General features: G+C 40.6%; 1 protein-coding gene across 2 annotated transcripts; it reads right to left on the reverse strand.

Moving 5' to 3' along the window:
• Positions 1-6,278: 6,278 nt before the first annotated feature.
• Positions 6,279-14,644, reverse strand: RAE1 (ribonucleic acid export 1). Of its 2 annotated transcripts, none has more exons than XM_054081820.1 (12): positions 14,526-14,644; positions 14,012-14,108; positions 13,783-13,887; positions 12,845-12,937; positions 11,842-11,928; positions 11,538-11,624; positions 11,211-11,282; positions 10,549-10,656; positions 10,105-10,211; positions 9,947-10,022; positions 9,205-9,399; positions 6,279-7,634 (listed from the first exon to the last, which is right to left on the reverse strand). In XM_054081820.1, exons 2-12 carry the CDS (start codon positions 14,099-14,101, stop codon positions 7,548-7,550), a joined length of 1,107 nt encoding a protein of 368 aa, XP_053937795.1. In that variant the 5' UTR covers positions 14,102-14,108; positions 14,526-14,644; the 3' UTR covers positions 6,279-7,547. The 2 variants fall into 2 exon arrangements, with proteins under 2 accessions (XP_053937795.1, XP_053937794.1); XM_054081819.1 differs by lacking the exon at positions 14,526-14,644 and having other exon boundaries at positions 6,279-6,638; positions 7,549-7,634.
• Positions 14,645-15,567: the final 923 nt, after the last annotated feature.

Below are 15,567 nucleotides of genomic sequence, written 5' to 3' on the forward strand. Positions count from 1 at the left end.
CATGGGCCAAGCAATGTTGAGAATAGTTTGGAGAGTTCAATCATCTTCTCTTTCATTGCCTCACTGCTGCTGGCAGGACCACCAAAGAAAGGTGCTTAGATGATGAACGGGATGACCTAAGCCATTGTGACATAGGTCAGCATTACAGAATGACTCAAAACTGCACCACACAGCCTATGGCTGAACAAAAGCTCAACAGAAGAAGGGTTCAATGAAAAAGGTTTTGCTAAGCTGTTCTCTTTTAATAGACATTAGCCATCTTTCTTTCTGTGTTTCTGTGAAAAGCTGTTTCAGTCCAGTGAATGTGTTCCTGAAATGCTACGTGCTAACGTTTGAAGTCTGACAACACTGAGCAGATATAAAAGTTGTTCTTTACAAATACATAGGTACTGTTCCCTAAATTAAACATTAATGCATAAACAATTGATTACGGACTGCAACCCTGCTGCTGTAGACCGTGAATGAACATTATGTAGAAAAAAGAGACCTCCAAGGAAAAGAGTCAGATGTCTGCAGAAAGCAATTACCTGTCAGTAAGTGATATCTGTCCTTTTGAGTCCATATAAATTCCACTCCATGCTACAGCAGGAGCTTGGCAGAGAGCTGCCCTTCTAAAGAAAAACATACTCTATTTTAGCTCTGGTTTTAGCTATTTGAGAATAGTTTAAGCTACTGCATTATTTCGACACTTTACCGAGGATAATAATCATGGTCTACTCTAAACAAAATGTATGGCCCTTTCTTGTACATTACTTCTTGTATTGTAGGCTGGCAGAGAGAGGTAATTGAACCAGCTGTCAGTGGCTCAGAAAGGGAAATTTGAATGTACACCCTTCTGGGAGATGCACAACTGTGAAGAAAATCCATTACTTGAGTTTTGCTGCAGTGTTCGCTGGAACTGCACATTATCCCTATCTGGTCCAGTAAACCAAAGAATGCAGCACTACTATGGAGTTGCATTTATGAAACAGTAATGTCAGACAGCATTCACTATCAGACTACAAAGCATTCGTTAATACACCACAAAAGAAGGAGAGACTTAACTGACTTGGGTATTGAACAGGCAGTTTCCAGCACTTTTCTGTTACGACAAACTCATTGTTGGATCGCAGCGTATAAACACTTCACACGTATAAAGCAGTTATTGCCTGCAAAAGATGTAGTGGACAGTAAAGGGTAAACTTTCTCTGTTCACAGTTAAGAGCATTACCTTAATCTTTTATCTAGGCCTGCTTTTCAGTGGCACTTGATACGGGAGCCATACGAAACACTTCCTTGAATACATAAAGCCAGAGATTGAGTTACACATGATTCAAGATCTATGCCACTAGTAAAACAAAAGCTCCTATATTACCTGGCACATGCCTGCTAAATTATTGAAGTGTCTCTTCAAACTGAATAAATTCACTGGATAATTAGTCAACAGAAGAAAACGGTCTCTCTTTACAAAGCTAATGTTGACAGGCATTGTATCTTTTATGCACTGTAACAATAAGCGTTTGCAGAAATGATGCAACACGAACATTTGGAATGGCTCTGTCTATGCCAAAGCGTTCCCGAGGCACACGGTCCCCTTTGTGATATCGCCTCAGTCTCATATCACTTTACAAGCAAGTCCTGAACAGCGCAAATTCCTTTTCCCTAATGTAGCACTATCCCCATTACAGAAGCAGGTAAATGATACAAATAAATGCAGGTTTTCTTTGCATTTGAGGAATGAGTCTGATCCAACCGAAACAGAGAGCTGGAAGCCAGACTCCAGCCCTGCGCCTGCGAGCCTCTGCCGTGGTGTCAAAGCAGCAGCTCCCCAAAGCAGTGCAGACAGATCACTGCTGCTTTTAATTCGTAATGCTTGTAGCTGTGACATCCCCGTGTGCCACTCCAGTGGCTGTATTCTCATGAGCGTTGTTCCTCCCGCAGATTCTTGGGAACACAGGCTGCTCCATGTGTACACAGAACATACCACACAGTGAAAGTACCAGCATCTGCCCGCTGAAACCATCGCAGCCAGCCAGCTGATGTTACTTCCTTTATTCTGACCTGGCAAGGGGAGAACAGTAGCAGTTGCCACACTGAAAATGGCTGTCCTGTCACCAAGAGCTGTCGGATGACCTCTGCACTGCCTGCATATAAACCTAAAATTACCTGGAAATAGGAACAGATGGCTTTCAGCTGTTTGAACCTGAGCTGTAGGATGAACAACAGTTCTACCAACTCCAGCTCACACCCTGATGTGTGCAAAGATGACATTCTGTCAATGCAGATATTAGCGGCTGTTTCTTTTAAGCTATGTCTGCCACCCAACACCACAGTGTCTTTTAAGGATCCTTTGCAAATGATGGCGGCACTAAATCAGAGTTACAGTTAAAGGGTTTTTTTCTTAACAGGCCATCACACATGGAATTCATGGTTAGAATGGCACATGATTTCTACAAGCAGAATCAACGTAGTACAATCTATATGTAGCATAACACAGAATTTGTAATACAACTTAACTTAGTATTTCTAATCACCTGGACCCCCTGCAGATCGGGTCAGACCTCAATACATGGTTTGCTGTATCAACATATGATCATAACTTAAACTCAAAAAATCACAGAAAAGAACACGAGGCACTCACACAGTTCTTGGAGGAAGCAGAGGAGGATGGAGGCATCTCTGACCACCAGGAGGCCACGGGTCTCACTGTCCACACAAAGATGGGTCCAAGTTCCCTACTTAGGAGTTGTAACTGCTTGGTTTAGTAGACAGTGCTCAGGATGCTGTTATGCTGCCCTGTTCTGTAACAGGGTCAGGAACACCACTGGGTTGCCCCAGATACCTGGGACCTTCAAGGCCAGCAAGGACGGGAGTAATCAGCCTGGCACACAAGAATCTCAAGGCCAGCAGGGAGAGGAAGAAGAAATCTGTTTGATTTGTCTGCTTGGTTCACAAGACCTTCAGTGCCTGATAATGAGGGAAAGGCAAGGAATACACGACTGACTTGGTGACAGAGAATGGCTTCTGGCCTCACAAAACGGTGTTAGTTATGCTAACCACCAGCCTCGAGAGCAAGGGCTGTGAGCCACATATGTGCCAGGGACAAAATAGCTTCGTGGGGTAATTAATCAATTTTAAAACATTTTCAAATCTTACAATTCAAAACTATTTCTTCCCTCCATTATCTTGCATATTTCCCAGCTCTGAAAATGAAAATACTAAATTTCCAACTTTTGGGAAAAAGTGCCTTGTTTTTTTTAAGCAGTTGTCACTGAGCTGACTTGTTTGCTTACCTGTTTTCTACAACATCTGTATGAAAACCAGTCTTAAGTTAATAAGATTTGTCCTAGAAAGCAAAGTTAATTAGAACACTAGTAGCCAGTCCAGCTGATATACTAACTTCCTCAACTCTACCCCCACCTAATTCTAAACCCCTTAAATGTCTGCTCACCAACTGTGCTACCAACACCTTTATACCACCCAGCTTCCCAAAACTCAGGCAGTCACACAGATGTCTCAGACCAGCTAAAACTGCACCTCATAATTTGTTCTAAAAAGGCCTTGGTTTACATTTATGGCTGGGTACCATGTACAGTCCGGTAAAATTCAAAAAGTATTTACATCTTGTGTGTATCTCCTTCCCTTCTCTGAGCATTTCGGGACAGCTCAGTATTACAAACAACTGTGTCCGGTCTCACGCAGATGTGCCGCAGCTTTGCATGGCATCGCTAGCTCCACAGACAGCCTCAGCAGAGCCCACGCTGCACGGAAAGCCTTTCTTAGAAGCCATCAATGCCGCCATCCTCTGGCACAACAGATTTACAGCAACAGCTTTAAATTGCCCATTTAGAGCATTTTGTGCCCACTGCAACTGCTGGTGGAGGAAATTTTATTAGGGATTTGGATTTATTCTGAATTTGTTTCACTCATTATTTTGTGCTGCAGCACTAAATGATGATTCTCACACGGCTTGTAAGCTGAACAATATTGGGGAAATGTTTTACATAGCAGATCTCCATCAAAAACTTCTGAAAGAAGTTAGTCTGACCCAACTGCAAACACTACTTTGCCAGCAAATCTGGAGATGTGAAAACGTTAACAGTGTAAATCTTAAAATTTCGTTTTACCCTGGTTCATCTCTACAACATCAGAAAAGCAAACAAGAAAGAAGTGGCTTCTGTAATTTCAAAGGCCAGATAGTGCAAACCTTTTGATACTGGTTTGACACAATTCCTTATGGTGGATAGTTGCCCAAACACCTTGTCTGCAAACAGCACTTAATCACGATTGAATTGCACCAGGCCTAAGCAACAGCTTTGTTAAAACTTTCCACATACACCTAACCCCATCTCCATCTCAAATCCCTATTTCTCTGGAGAACGACTCAAAGTAACCTGTTTTCCTAGCCTAGGAGCTAGGCTGGGGTACTCACCAATTCAGCTATTGCATTTCATCTGACAGATGGCAAATTAAGATATTCTGCCTGACTGCTTGCCATTGTGCAAACCTGTCCCGTTTTCATTTGTGAAAGGCTTTAGCAGACAAACTTTTTGTCAATGGCTTAGTTTTCTGAAATACACTTCATTAAACCAACATGCACGGACATACAAGACTAGCAGGAGGAAGGTTAGGTTAGCTTATCTGAAAACATGTATAAAGCGACCCCATTTTGGGGGGCTTAACTGTGTTACTTTTATTGCAGAAAAATAATCTTTGGCATAAACCCACAAATACTGACAGCAAACTTTTAAAAAAAAAAACATGAAAATCAGTAATTTTATAAATCTAGTATTCTACAGTTAGCTTTGGATACCCATGTTAGAATCTTACATTAGACTTCAGGATTTTTCAGACAGGTAACTGCCATAAGAACAGCAAGTTAATACATTTCCACAACATGAACTAACACTTATTTGCGTATGAATAAGCTCTCGCTCCATGTTTGATGCTTGAAGGGTTACAGCTGTGTGTATTTTACAAGAGAACTTCACAATAATTCCAGGGAGGAATAAATTGCTAATGCATTCTCTTAACTCGGGTAATGGAAAACAAACTAGTTCAAAGTTTGACTCTGTCCTCCACACTGAATGTATGTAATGTGCACAGCAATGTAATGGAAAATCTGCCCTTCTAATATTATTCTGAACAATTATTGTGATGACTAAGTACTTCTGAAACCTCACTGACAGATAAAAAGAAATTGATTCCAACAGGAGAATAAGTACTCAATGTATTAATACAGAACTGCATTACCAAACTAGAGACTTACCAGTGCTGGCTTCATAATGAAATTATAGTTTGACCAAACTTAGTATCCACTTAAGTAGATGCAACTCCATTTGATCCAGCAGAAACATACCTGCTGAACTAGAGTGAATCTATTTTCTCACCACTCATTCACATTGCCAAGTATTTAAACAAAGAAACAGATTTTTTTAAAAAAAAAAAGAAACAGATGATACATTCCATTCTTCCCCATTTATACCAGTAGGAGTTCTGCACACAGATTACAAATTGGGGTGGGTTTTTTTGCTATCAATGACCACACACACTCATCCTTGAGCCTGCAGCTGCTTGTCAGCATTCATTTGACCGGGAAGTCTGTAAAAATGTGCTAACAATCAAAGATTACAGAATAACAATCACAACCTTTAAAAAAAAAGAAATCAACAAACTCCAAAGAAATGTTTGAGCAAATGACTAGCTATCGATGTAACTGATGGGAACTCTTTCCTATGTTAAAGAAAACATATATCCCATGAATGTGAAATCTAAACCCATGTCAAACATACAAGTAGCAGGAAAACATCTTGAGAAATAAAAGCCAGAAAAGTGCATCTCTAAATAACAGCAGAGTTGTTTCCATGTTTCAAGGACTTTCCTCAACTATACCAAACAAGAAATACACATCCTACAACAACCAATGAACACCATAAAGAGAAGAGTCTGAAGTTAAGGGACCAGTAGGCTATTAAGTTTGTAGATAAGTGTGATTCATTCTTACTAAAGACAAACTGTCCAGTGTTTAGCTGTTGAGATAGCAAGGAACTTGATTCAATCTCATAAAACAAAAAGGCCTTTCACACTAGTCCTCTTAATTATTTGATGAGAAACTACAGGAATCATTCATAATGAAATAGCAACTGGAAAAAGCATTAGATTTCCAGCTCAAGCAGCTGGAGGAAAAGTACTTTCAGAAAATTTATCTGAATTACAGCGAAAGGACAAGTTGCTATTAGAAGTGAAGCACACCACTGTGCCCGTGTTATGATAACAGAACTTCTGAATATAAAAAAAAAAAGCATTTAGTAAAAATTTTATTCGAAATGTAACATGAACCCATAACCTTAAGCAATACAACATACGATTTTACAGAGAATTTGTACAGTGTGACGAGTATTTCTATACATGCGCCCCCTTGGTTTTATTTAGTCATCATCAAACAATCAATAGATAAACAGGAATAATAAGCATTCACTTCTAAAAAGAAAACTTTGGCATGTATACAACAGGCTAGTTAAAAGTAAACAGCTGTAGATTCAAGTCAGAAAGAGATCCACTTGTTTTGTTTCACAGCACTTTTGACCAGGATGAAACTCACCAGCACTGTTTTCTAGTTAATACAAACGTGAGTACTTTTTTTTTCAGTCCAGAAACCCCTGTTAAGGGACAAAAATATGTTCAGAGAGATGTAGAAGAACCAACTTCTAATTGCAAAATATGCCAGTTTTAAAGCAGTATAGGCGGTGAGTATTTTGCACACATTGGTTTAGTCATGAACAAAACAAATCCTTTAACGGTTTGCCTGTATCACTTGGCACAAGTGACAATTTCTCCTTTGGGCTGGAATAAGCATGAGTATCGTTGGCTCAAAAGTCATGTGAGATTAAGAAAAAAACAGTCTGGAGATTAAGAAAAAACTGAAGTAGAATTTGTGCTGTGCCCACTTTCTGTCTCGAGTTTCTGTCACTGCTGTTGGCCACTTACATACCAAACAAATTCATCCAAAAAATGAGAGAAAACAATTTGCAAGGCATTTCTTCCTGGCATACAGTAGACAATATTTCCATTTTAAAAATCAGAAAGCAATCAAAGAACCCCTGAAGAATAATTAATAGCAAGCCTCCTTTGCAAAGAATTACTTGCAATTCTTCAAGTACTTACAAAAAAATACAGTATTTACACAACTTCTCCAGAACTATTATAATTAACATATTTTAAAGTAGTACTAATAAAATAAATCCATAGTTACAAATGGTTGAACTTCTTAGCAGGAATATCTATCCAGATTTAGATTTTGCGGCAATTTCATTATTGCTGTGGAACAGACAGTGGTGAAATCATGGATATTGGGCTCTTTCTTACACATATCATAATATCCAATTCGAAAAAATGTCCTCCAGCAAATCAGGATACATTTAATGTAATTTTTACAGTTCCTGCTAAATGTTAGCGATCCAAAGTTGACTGAACCGTGGTGCAATAGGGCAGGAATGGCAGCAGAGCAGTGGAGTAGAGGCAGGAATGGCAGAAAAACAGTAGAGTAACACAAGTCAGACTCATACTCACTACTTCTTATTCCTCGGCTTTAACTCTTCTGCTGCATTTCGCAGAAAAATGTAGTTTTTCTTTTGTGGATTATAAAATTCATGACCCTAAAAGGAAAAATCATCTGTTATTTACTCTCTTCAAAGAAGAAATAGGAGCTTTTATTTAAAATGTAAGAATATTCCATTAATTTAGTTTATGAAGGTTTAATCTTAAAAAGCCTTCGAGACCAGATATTGGACAACACTAGTAGATTAGAAACATCTTACTGTAACAAGTAATTACAAAAACTGAGCATATGAAGCAAAATTTCAGTGACATTTATCCATTTTTAAGGTGTAAAAAACTTTTCATAAAAAAAATTATCATATATCTCTACACTCCACTTTATAGATGCAGCACAGCAGCCCAATGTGATTTTTTTTTTAAATGTCATTCTAGGCACAGAAGAAACGCAAACTTTAACAGCCACCTATTTTCACTTTATATTTTCTATCTTTTAAATGAAATAATTAATTAGTTAATTTTTCCAAAGTGAAGCCGAAGTTCTACAGCAATTGCAAAAATACCTCTGTTCTGCAACTGCAGATGCAAATACACTATTTTGCATATTGGCATTATTTGCATACACACTCCCAACTCGATACCCAGGTATTCTCATCAGGGAGAGTAGACATTAATAAAGTCCAATGCACAAACTGAAAACTACGAACTCTACTTGACGGAAATAGAAATTTAGTACCTAGTACCTACTGGTTACAGATCTGAAAGATACCTCGGTGCCTGTCTATCACTGCAGTCTATCCAAGCATTTAGAGCAGAAGGATTTATCTGCCTTAGTGTCTAACAAAGTTATCTTCATGCAGCATCCAGAAGATTAGATACAATGCAGCAACCTAAAATCCTGCTCTCTTTTTGGCATACAATCCAGTTCATCTTACGGTTTCTGCATTCATTTCAATCGTAAACACAGGGAATATTATCCTCAAATTTAAAAGCACTAATTGTAACAGGAAAGTCATATTTCCGATAGAACTTGCTATTCCATTAAAATCACCTACACTTGACTTTGCTACACACTTCTTAAACTATTAAGAAGCATTGCTTTTCTCTGTTATGGTTTGAGGTGATTCTCTTGCACCTGCATGACTAATAAGAAGTCCGGAAAAGAGACATATAAATAAGTGCCACCAGCAAGCTCCACTGAATGGTACTGGAAATTCAGAACATGGCATTCAAACTATGGTTTAAGCTTTTACAACCACAGTCACAGCTTTTTGTTAAAGGCAAAAAGAGAAGCTGCACGAGAAGCGGAGATGTGCATTTCAAAGAGATTTATGGAACCTGTTCAGGTGTCATATTGCCCAGGTCACGCCCCACAGCAGAATGTCTGCAAGCAACCTGAATTATGCTCAAATCATTTAACTTACACTTTGCTCATCCACAATTGCAAAATAGCAGTGTTTAGCAATCTTATCAAACTGAAGCTAAAGAACCAAAGAACGCACCATTTCAACATTAAAATTTCATCAGATGACTGACAACTATAACTTTTCTTGTGTGCATGTGAAATTGGAAAGACTTAGCTACAATTTACAAAGAACAGTGAAAGACGTGTGTGACAAGGATAGTCTTAGTAGTCAACTGCAAGTATAAATGAGTCCAAACGTTTCCTACCTTTGACCAGTCATAACTGGAAGCATATGCAAATATATTGCCATTATGATTGAAACAACAAGCAGAGATCGGCTGGTCAAGTTGTTCTGATGTCTTTAGCTTTGTTCGTGCATCTTTATCCCAGAAGCTGAATCTACCATCAGATCCTACCGTTGCAAGAGTGCCATGGACAGGGTGAAATGCTATCCCATTTACCTGCAGAAGCATAAAAACTACTACGTAAAACATCACACATATGAACATCTGACAGGAACTCTCAAAACACATTTACTCCTTAGAGAGTAAATACACAGGAAAGATTTTTTGTCATTTAGATATAGTTTGTTTTTTTTTTTTTTAACCTATTCAGTGATGCTCTCGGAGTGGGGACACACACACCCCAACCAATCAAAAAAACTCACAAAGCAACAAGGAAAGCATCATCTTTTTTATAGTACCTAAAAATTCAATGCATAGTCCTATTACATGAATATATTAAATATTGCTTCAACATCAGCAAAATTAACAAGTGTCTTCTCCACCAAGATGATTTAATGAACGGTTGATCTGGTGTTTGTTTTAAGGGAAGTACAAAAGTTTGCCCTTCCTCTTCATGTATGACTATGACTGGTCTTTAAACATACATTTAAGATACCTTTAAGCAAGATAAAAGGTCACAGAACACACAATTCATAGCTGATTTTACATTAAGAGTATATATTTCCCTCTATAAATGGTCAAGTCCTATATGCTAAATACTTACAGCATAGATATCCTGAGGTGCTGATGTGTTTGTTCCATTGGAGCGATGACATTTAAAAGTGAAATTATCTTTTGCACTGGGGAGGGGAAAAAAAAAGGCTTTTTACTTTTCTCATTGTAAACTAAGCAATAAAGGATGTTCTATTAAGTGATACTTACGGATTTGGGGGGTTGATATAATGAATAGCTACTCTTCCTTCAATGCTTCCAAGGGCAAATCCAGTAGGTTTGTTCACTTTGTCTTTAAAAATAGCAACACAGCGATGCTAAATTTGAGAAAGATACAGAAGATTTTAGACAGAGGCCTGAGGGCCAGATTTTCCGAAAGCTGTCTTTTTCCCACAGGGACAGACAACATCACAAACATCAATGCAAAGATAAAGCAAAACCACAAACAACGTCAAGAGATAGGTCAAATTCTACTGAGAATTTGGGCCACAGTTTTCTCATTTCTAAATCCTTATGAAGAGCAGCATAGCCAGGACATGTGCCATACCAAGATAAAGTACTTTGCTTTTAAAACACTCTTTTTACCAAATAATGGGAAGCCCAGGAATTTAACAATGTGTATAAATATGCTTGTAATAAATACAATGATTTTACCTGGTGTTTAAGAGGAGATTCTATTCTTCTAAATTCAGAAGGTTGGTTCTCTAACTGATAAACTATCAAACCCCTTTCTGCAGTGGCCACAGCAGCCATAGGATGAACCTAGGTGAGGTTGTAAAATAGGTTGGAAGAGAAACACTTGTGTTAATAGCATGGCAGAGACTTCTATTTATTTTACAGAAATCCCTGAAGAAGTTAAAGGAATCTGACTATTTGGGGGGGAGGGGGGGGATGGAGGACAAGAGAAGAGGAGAAAGAACAAAGTTCATTTGTAATCATATCTTCAAACAAAACAAATCAGTTCTTCCCCGCTGCTAAGAAATTAAACATATCAAAAAATCTAATTGTTAGCTGACCCTTCCAATGTCAATCACAATTCTGGTATACAAAGCCACCCAGAAATAAGGGTAGGTCAGTTCTAGTGCTGATTTGGTTTGGGGATGTTAAAAGGACATTAAGCTTGTCCTGTATAACGCAAATATCTATTTCCCAGAGGCCTGAACAAGATCAATTTATGGTTTCTTGCTAAAATCACAGAGAGATCAAATACCAGCAGTCAGTATTTAGTGCTAACCTACAGAAGCCTCAAAGACTGCCAGCTTACTGATACTCCCAGTCCTCTAGCTGGCACTAGTTTATCATACATCAGGGCTTACCACATCTGCACAGTAACATCTTTCAGGGAGCTGCAATGTCATCATAGGTGTTGGTGAACGGGTATCCCAGAACTGATGGAAACAGAAAGATGAACAAACTTACTCTTGGAGCTGAGGACACGCCATTTAAATTACTTTACTAAAGACAATCCAGTTGGCACCAAGTTGTTTCACTCTCGTCAGAATACTGCAACTCTCTGTGAAGTGCTGCTATTTAATTAATCTGTTGTTTTAGTTAGTATTTAATAAAATATTTTCCCTTCCAAATATTTCCACGCACAGACTACCAGCACGCTTTGTGTCGACTTTTTCAGGTAAAAATCATACCTTCAAAGTTTTATCCCAGCTTCCTGTCATCACACAGCTATAATTTGGTGCTTTAATCCAATGGATAGTCTTCACAGGAGCATCATGCTGAAGAAAAAAGGACACACATACGCTTACTAAGGTAACAATCCACATTTCTGGTTTATGTTCCTCCATTTCTTTTTTGTATTTGCACTTTTTAGGCATTCAAGAAGCACTTCAGAAGCACTGAACATTAGCTTAATTTGCTAATAAATGTAGCTTTTCATAAAACTAGAAAAAGGAAAAAAACCCACACCTAACAGCTTGGGGCTCGCTTACTTACTTGTGCAATCTGAATAGCTTGATTACTGTTGAGATCCCACATTTTGGCAGTTTTATCACAGGAAGCAGTAAATACTTTACTCCCATCCTAAAAACAGCAAGGAAAAAAAAAAAGGCCACGAACTTAAATAGGTCTAAAATAGCTCTATCACACGGTATCTATTACAAAACTTGCAAGGCTTATTCTCTTTTAGTAATAGCATAACATCAATGTAACACACACGGTGACTGCAAGACGAAGAAGAAATGTAATTTACAACAATATGTTATGGCGGTGCATTCCGGAATACCATCAAAACAGACATTTCTCTATTCTTGCTTTTTACTGTCTCCTTATACCTATCCATTAGTAACAAAGATTAGGTATGGACACACAAAGGTTATTTGCTCAAATACACTAAACAAAATACCCAGTATTTAGTTATAAAGATTTTTAAAAGAAGAAAAAAATCCCATAGTTAATTTTGCCTCTTCTTTTTTTCCCTGTACTTTGAAACATTATGCAAACACTTAGCACTGATAACAGCCTTTAAACATTCTGCTAGTCAAATCATGAATAGCTAATTTCAGAGATTATGCACTGCTGCTGTAAACATATTTTTATAGAATTCTATAGGGCCGGCAAAATCTTACAGAAAATCACATCATGTATTGTAAAATATGAACAACATGCAATGGAAACAACTTAAAATACAGTATTGTTTTATATTTAAGGTTGTCCACTTGAGGTCCTCTCTAAATTTTCTGTCAAAACAAAAGACGGAACTGTGCTAGATGTTACCTAGCTTTAAATATATTCTTACTTTTAAACTTAGTTTTGCCTTTCTTATGCCCATGTTAGTCCATTCTATCGGGACATGCTTAACTCGTATTTGCAGTAACATCAGTCAATACCACAGTCATGGGCTTCACCTACATGTGGCACTCATCTCCCTGGATGCTACATGTCAATTTATTTATTTATTTCAGTAAAACCTGTTTTAATTATTTAAATAATAACATACATCACTCCAGCAGGCATCTAGTACAGGCCCTGTGTGCATCTGCTGAGCCTTTGGAATAGTCTGCCCATTGTCTTGAACTTCCCAACAGCGAACCTGTAACAGGACAAGCATATACAGGTGTGACATTAACACTAAGAACTCTTCTTGAAGATACCAGCCTTAGTTTATCCAACAAAAAGTATGATTATAAGCACCAAGCTTATACATTCTTTCAGAACTAGTGAATCCTCATTTTCTCTGATCACATTCCTTTTACCTCTACATCCACGATTCAAGCCCACAACTTCAAACTCCACCTCAAAAGGGCCTTACAATCACATAACACCTCCCAATGCTCTGCTGGAGAGCCCTTAACCATCAGCTAGGAAGAAGCTGCCTGCTGCAGGCTACTGCCCAACAGCCTAAACACAACAGTTAAAAGATGCACTCACACGTCTCTTCCCTTCCCTGTTTGTATCAATTGGGACCTCACCCTTCAACCCAAACAAAATTCAGTAAGGTTGTAGGAACTTAATTTTTTTGAGACTACACTGTTAAAGCAGATGCTTTAAGATTGTGTTCAAGGTTCTTTCACAGAGCAAAGCCTAACTATGTCAACCTAACAGTCTAAGAAAATGAAGCTAAAAACTAAACAAGTACAGAAAAACAAAATAATCAAGGTAATAAAAATCTAACAGAGAAAACATTGACTACATATTCCAAGCTGCAGCTTAAACACACAGGCAGGGGAATAACTTCTCTGCAGATCTCAACTCAATTTCTCAGCTGAAACAGCTAAGCTAAGTCAAACTTAGTGTCTTGGCACCAGACAAATTTTGCAATTCTGCAAAGAGCAAGGCTTTCAGGTGCCCTGGCACAAGTCTTTAGGATCACATTTTGCAGTTTAGGTACCAATGCTCCCACTTTATTCATCTGTGGGACTGAGTGTGAGTACTTACATCATTTGCCCATGATCCTGCAATGAGGAAATTACCCGGCAACGTGGGTGGACTGAACGCTAAACAAGATATGCTGTCATCAGGTGGAGATGTTACCTCAATATCCTATAAAGGAAAATCAGCCACGTGAAAACTGTGCAGAAATCCTATTAAATTCTAGGGTTAGTTAGCAGGTATGGCTGTGACATATTCGACAGAGCAATGGTCCCCACGGGGGTAACGCACGTACCTTCATGGGATTATGGTTGTCTGCAGTCGTACTGCCAAACATGCTGGTGCCTCCCGTGCCAAACCCCGACGTTGACCCAAAGAGACTCATCTTTCCCCTACCGAGGAGGAAAAAAAGCTTACCGAGACACGCAAAGCCCCCGAGCATCCCCAGGGAGCCTCCGAACATCCGGAAGGCGCCCCCCCAGCATCCCCTGAGCATTCCCGGGGAGCCCCCAAGAATCCCTGGGGAGCCCCTGAGCATCCCTGGGGCGACCCAACTATCCCTGAGGCGACCCCAGCATCCCTAAGTAGCCTCCTAGCATCCCTGGGGAGCCTCCCAGCATCCCCCGAGCATCCCCCGGTGCCTCGCCCGCCGCCCGCCCCCTGCCTACACCCTGCCCGAGGCGGCCGGGCCGCCGGGCGGGCGAGGCCGCGCCATCGGGCGATGTCCCCTCTCGCCGCGGGCGGAACGGCAGGCGCGAGGTCCGGCGCACCCGCGAGGCGCGAGGCGGACGGACCCGACCCCTACTTACCCGTGTCGGAGCGCCGCGAGGCGAAGGCAGCTCTGCGCAGGCCGCGCCGCGCTGCGCAGGCGCCGGGCGGGGATTGCGCATGCGCACTGTTCTCGTGGTGGCTGATGCCCCGTTGGGGGTAGGGGTTAACGAGGCCGGTGGTGGCGCATGGGCCGGGGCAGCGCGCTGTTGAGCCCGGGCTGAGGCTGGGGCGCTGGAGGAGGGCTCGGGGCGCTGGGGAGGAGCTCGACACGAGCCCGCAGTGAGCCCAGAGGCGTCCTGGGCTGCAGCGAAAGCGGAGCGGCAGCAGGGAGGGAGGGGATTCTGCCCCTCTGCTCCTCTCCTGTGAGACCCCGCCTGGAGGGTTGTGTCCAGTTCGGGAATCCTTAACATAAGAAGGAGATGGAGCTGTTGGAATGGGTCCAAAGAGGGCTATGAGGATGATCAGAGGGCTGGAGCATCTCTCCCGCACGAGGACAGGCTGAGAGAGTTGGGGTTGTTCAGCCTGGAGAAAAGAAGGCTCCGAGGAGACCTTCCAGTGTCTGAAGGGGCTACAAGAAAGCTGAGGAGGGGCTGTTTACAAGACTTGTAGTGATATGATGAGGGGGAATGGCTAAAAAATGGAGAGGGGAAGGTTTAGACGAGGCATTAGGAAGAAATTCTTCTCAACGAGGGTGATGAAACACTGGCCCAGGTTGCCCAGAAAAGCTGTGGATGCCTCCTCCCTGCTGGTGTCCAAGGCCAGGTTGGATGGGGCTTGGGCAGCCTGGTCCAGTGGGATGTCCCTGCCCATGGCAGGGGGTTGGAACTGGATGGTCTCTAAGGTCTCTTCCAGCCCAAACCACTCTATGATTCTGTGTGTTCATGGTTCGTTCACAGGGCAAAGTGCAACTATGTTAGCCCAACTGTCTAACAAAATGAAGCTAAAAACTAAACAAGTAGGAAAAACAAAAATCAAGGTAATAAAAATCTAGCAGGGAAGACATTGACTACATATTCCAAGTTGAAGCTTAAAACACACAGGCAGAGGAATGTCCCAGCAGCCCACTGGGTACTGCATGAC

This window comes from Cuculus canorus, chromosome 16 (genome assembly GCF_017976375.1).
Source record: "Cuculus canorus isolate bCucCan1 chromosome 16, bCucCan1.pri, whole genome shotgun sequence".
Classification (NCBI taxonomy): Eukaryota; Metazoa; Chordata; class Aves; order Cuculiformes; family Cuculidae; genus Cuculus; species Cuculus canorus.

Bases quoted from the DNA above. Each gene is read 5' to 3' on its own strand.
- RAE1 (XM_054081820.1), bottom strand. From the start codon at position 14,101: ATGAGTCTCTTTGGGTCAACGTCGGGGTTTGGCACGGGAGGCACCAGC. The intron at 11,625-11,841 runs GTAAGTAAGCGA...TTTTTTCTTCAG, and splicing joins AAGCTATTCAGATTGCACAA to CATGATGCTCCTGTGAAGAC. The intron at 11,283-11,537 runs GTATGATTTTTA...TGTTTCCATCAG, and splicing joins GCTGGGATAAAACTTTGAAG to TTCTGGGATACCCGTTCACC.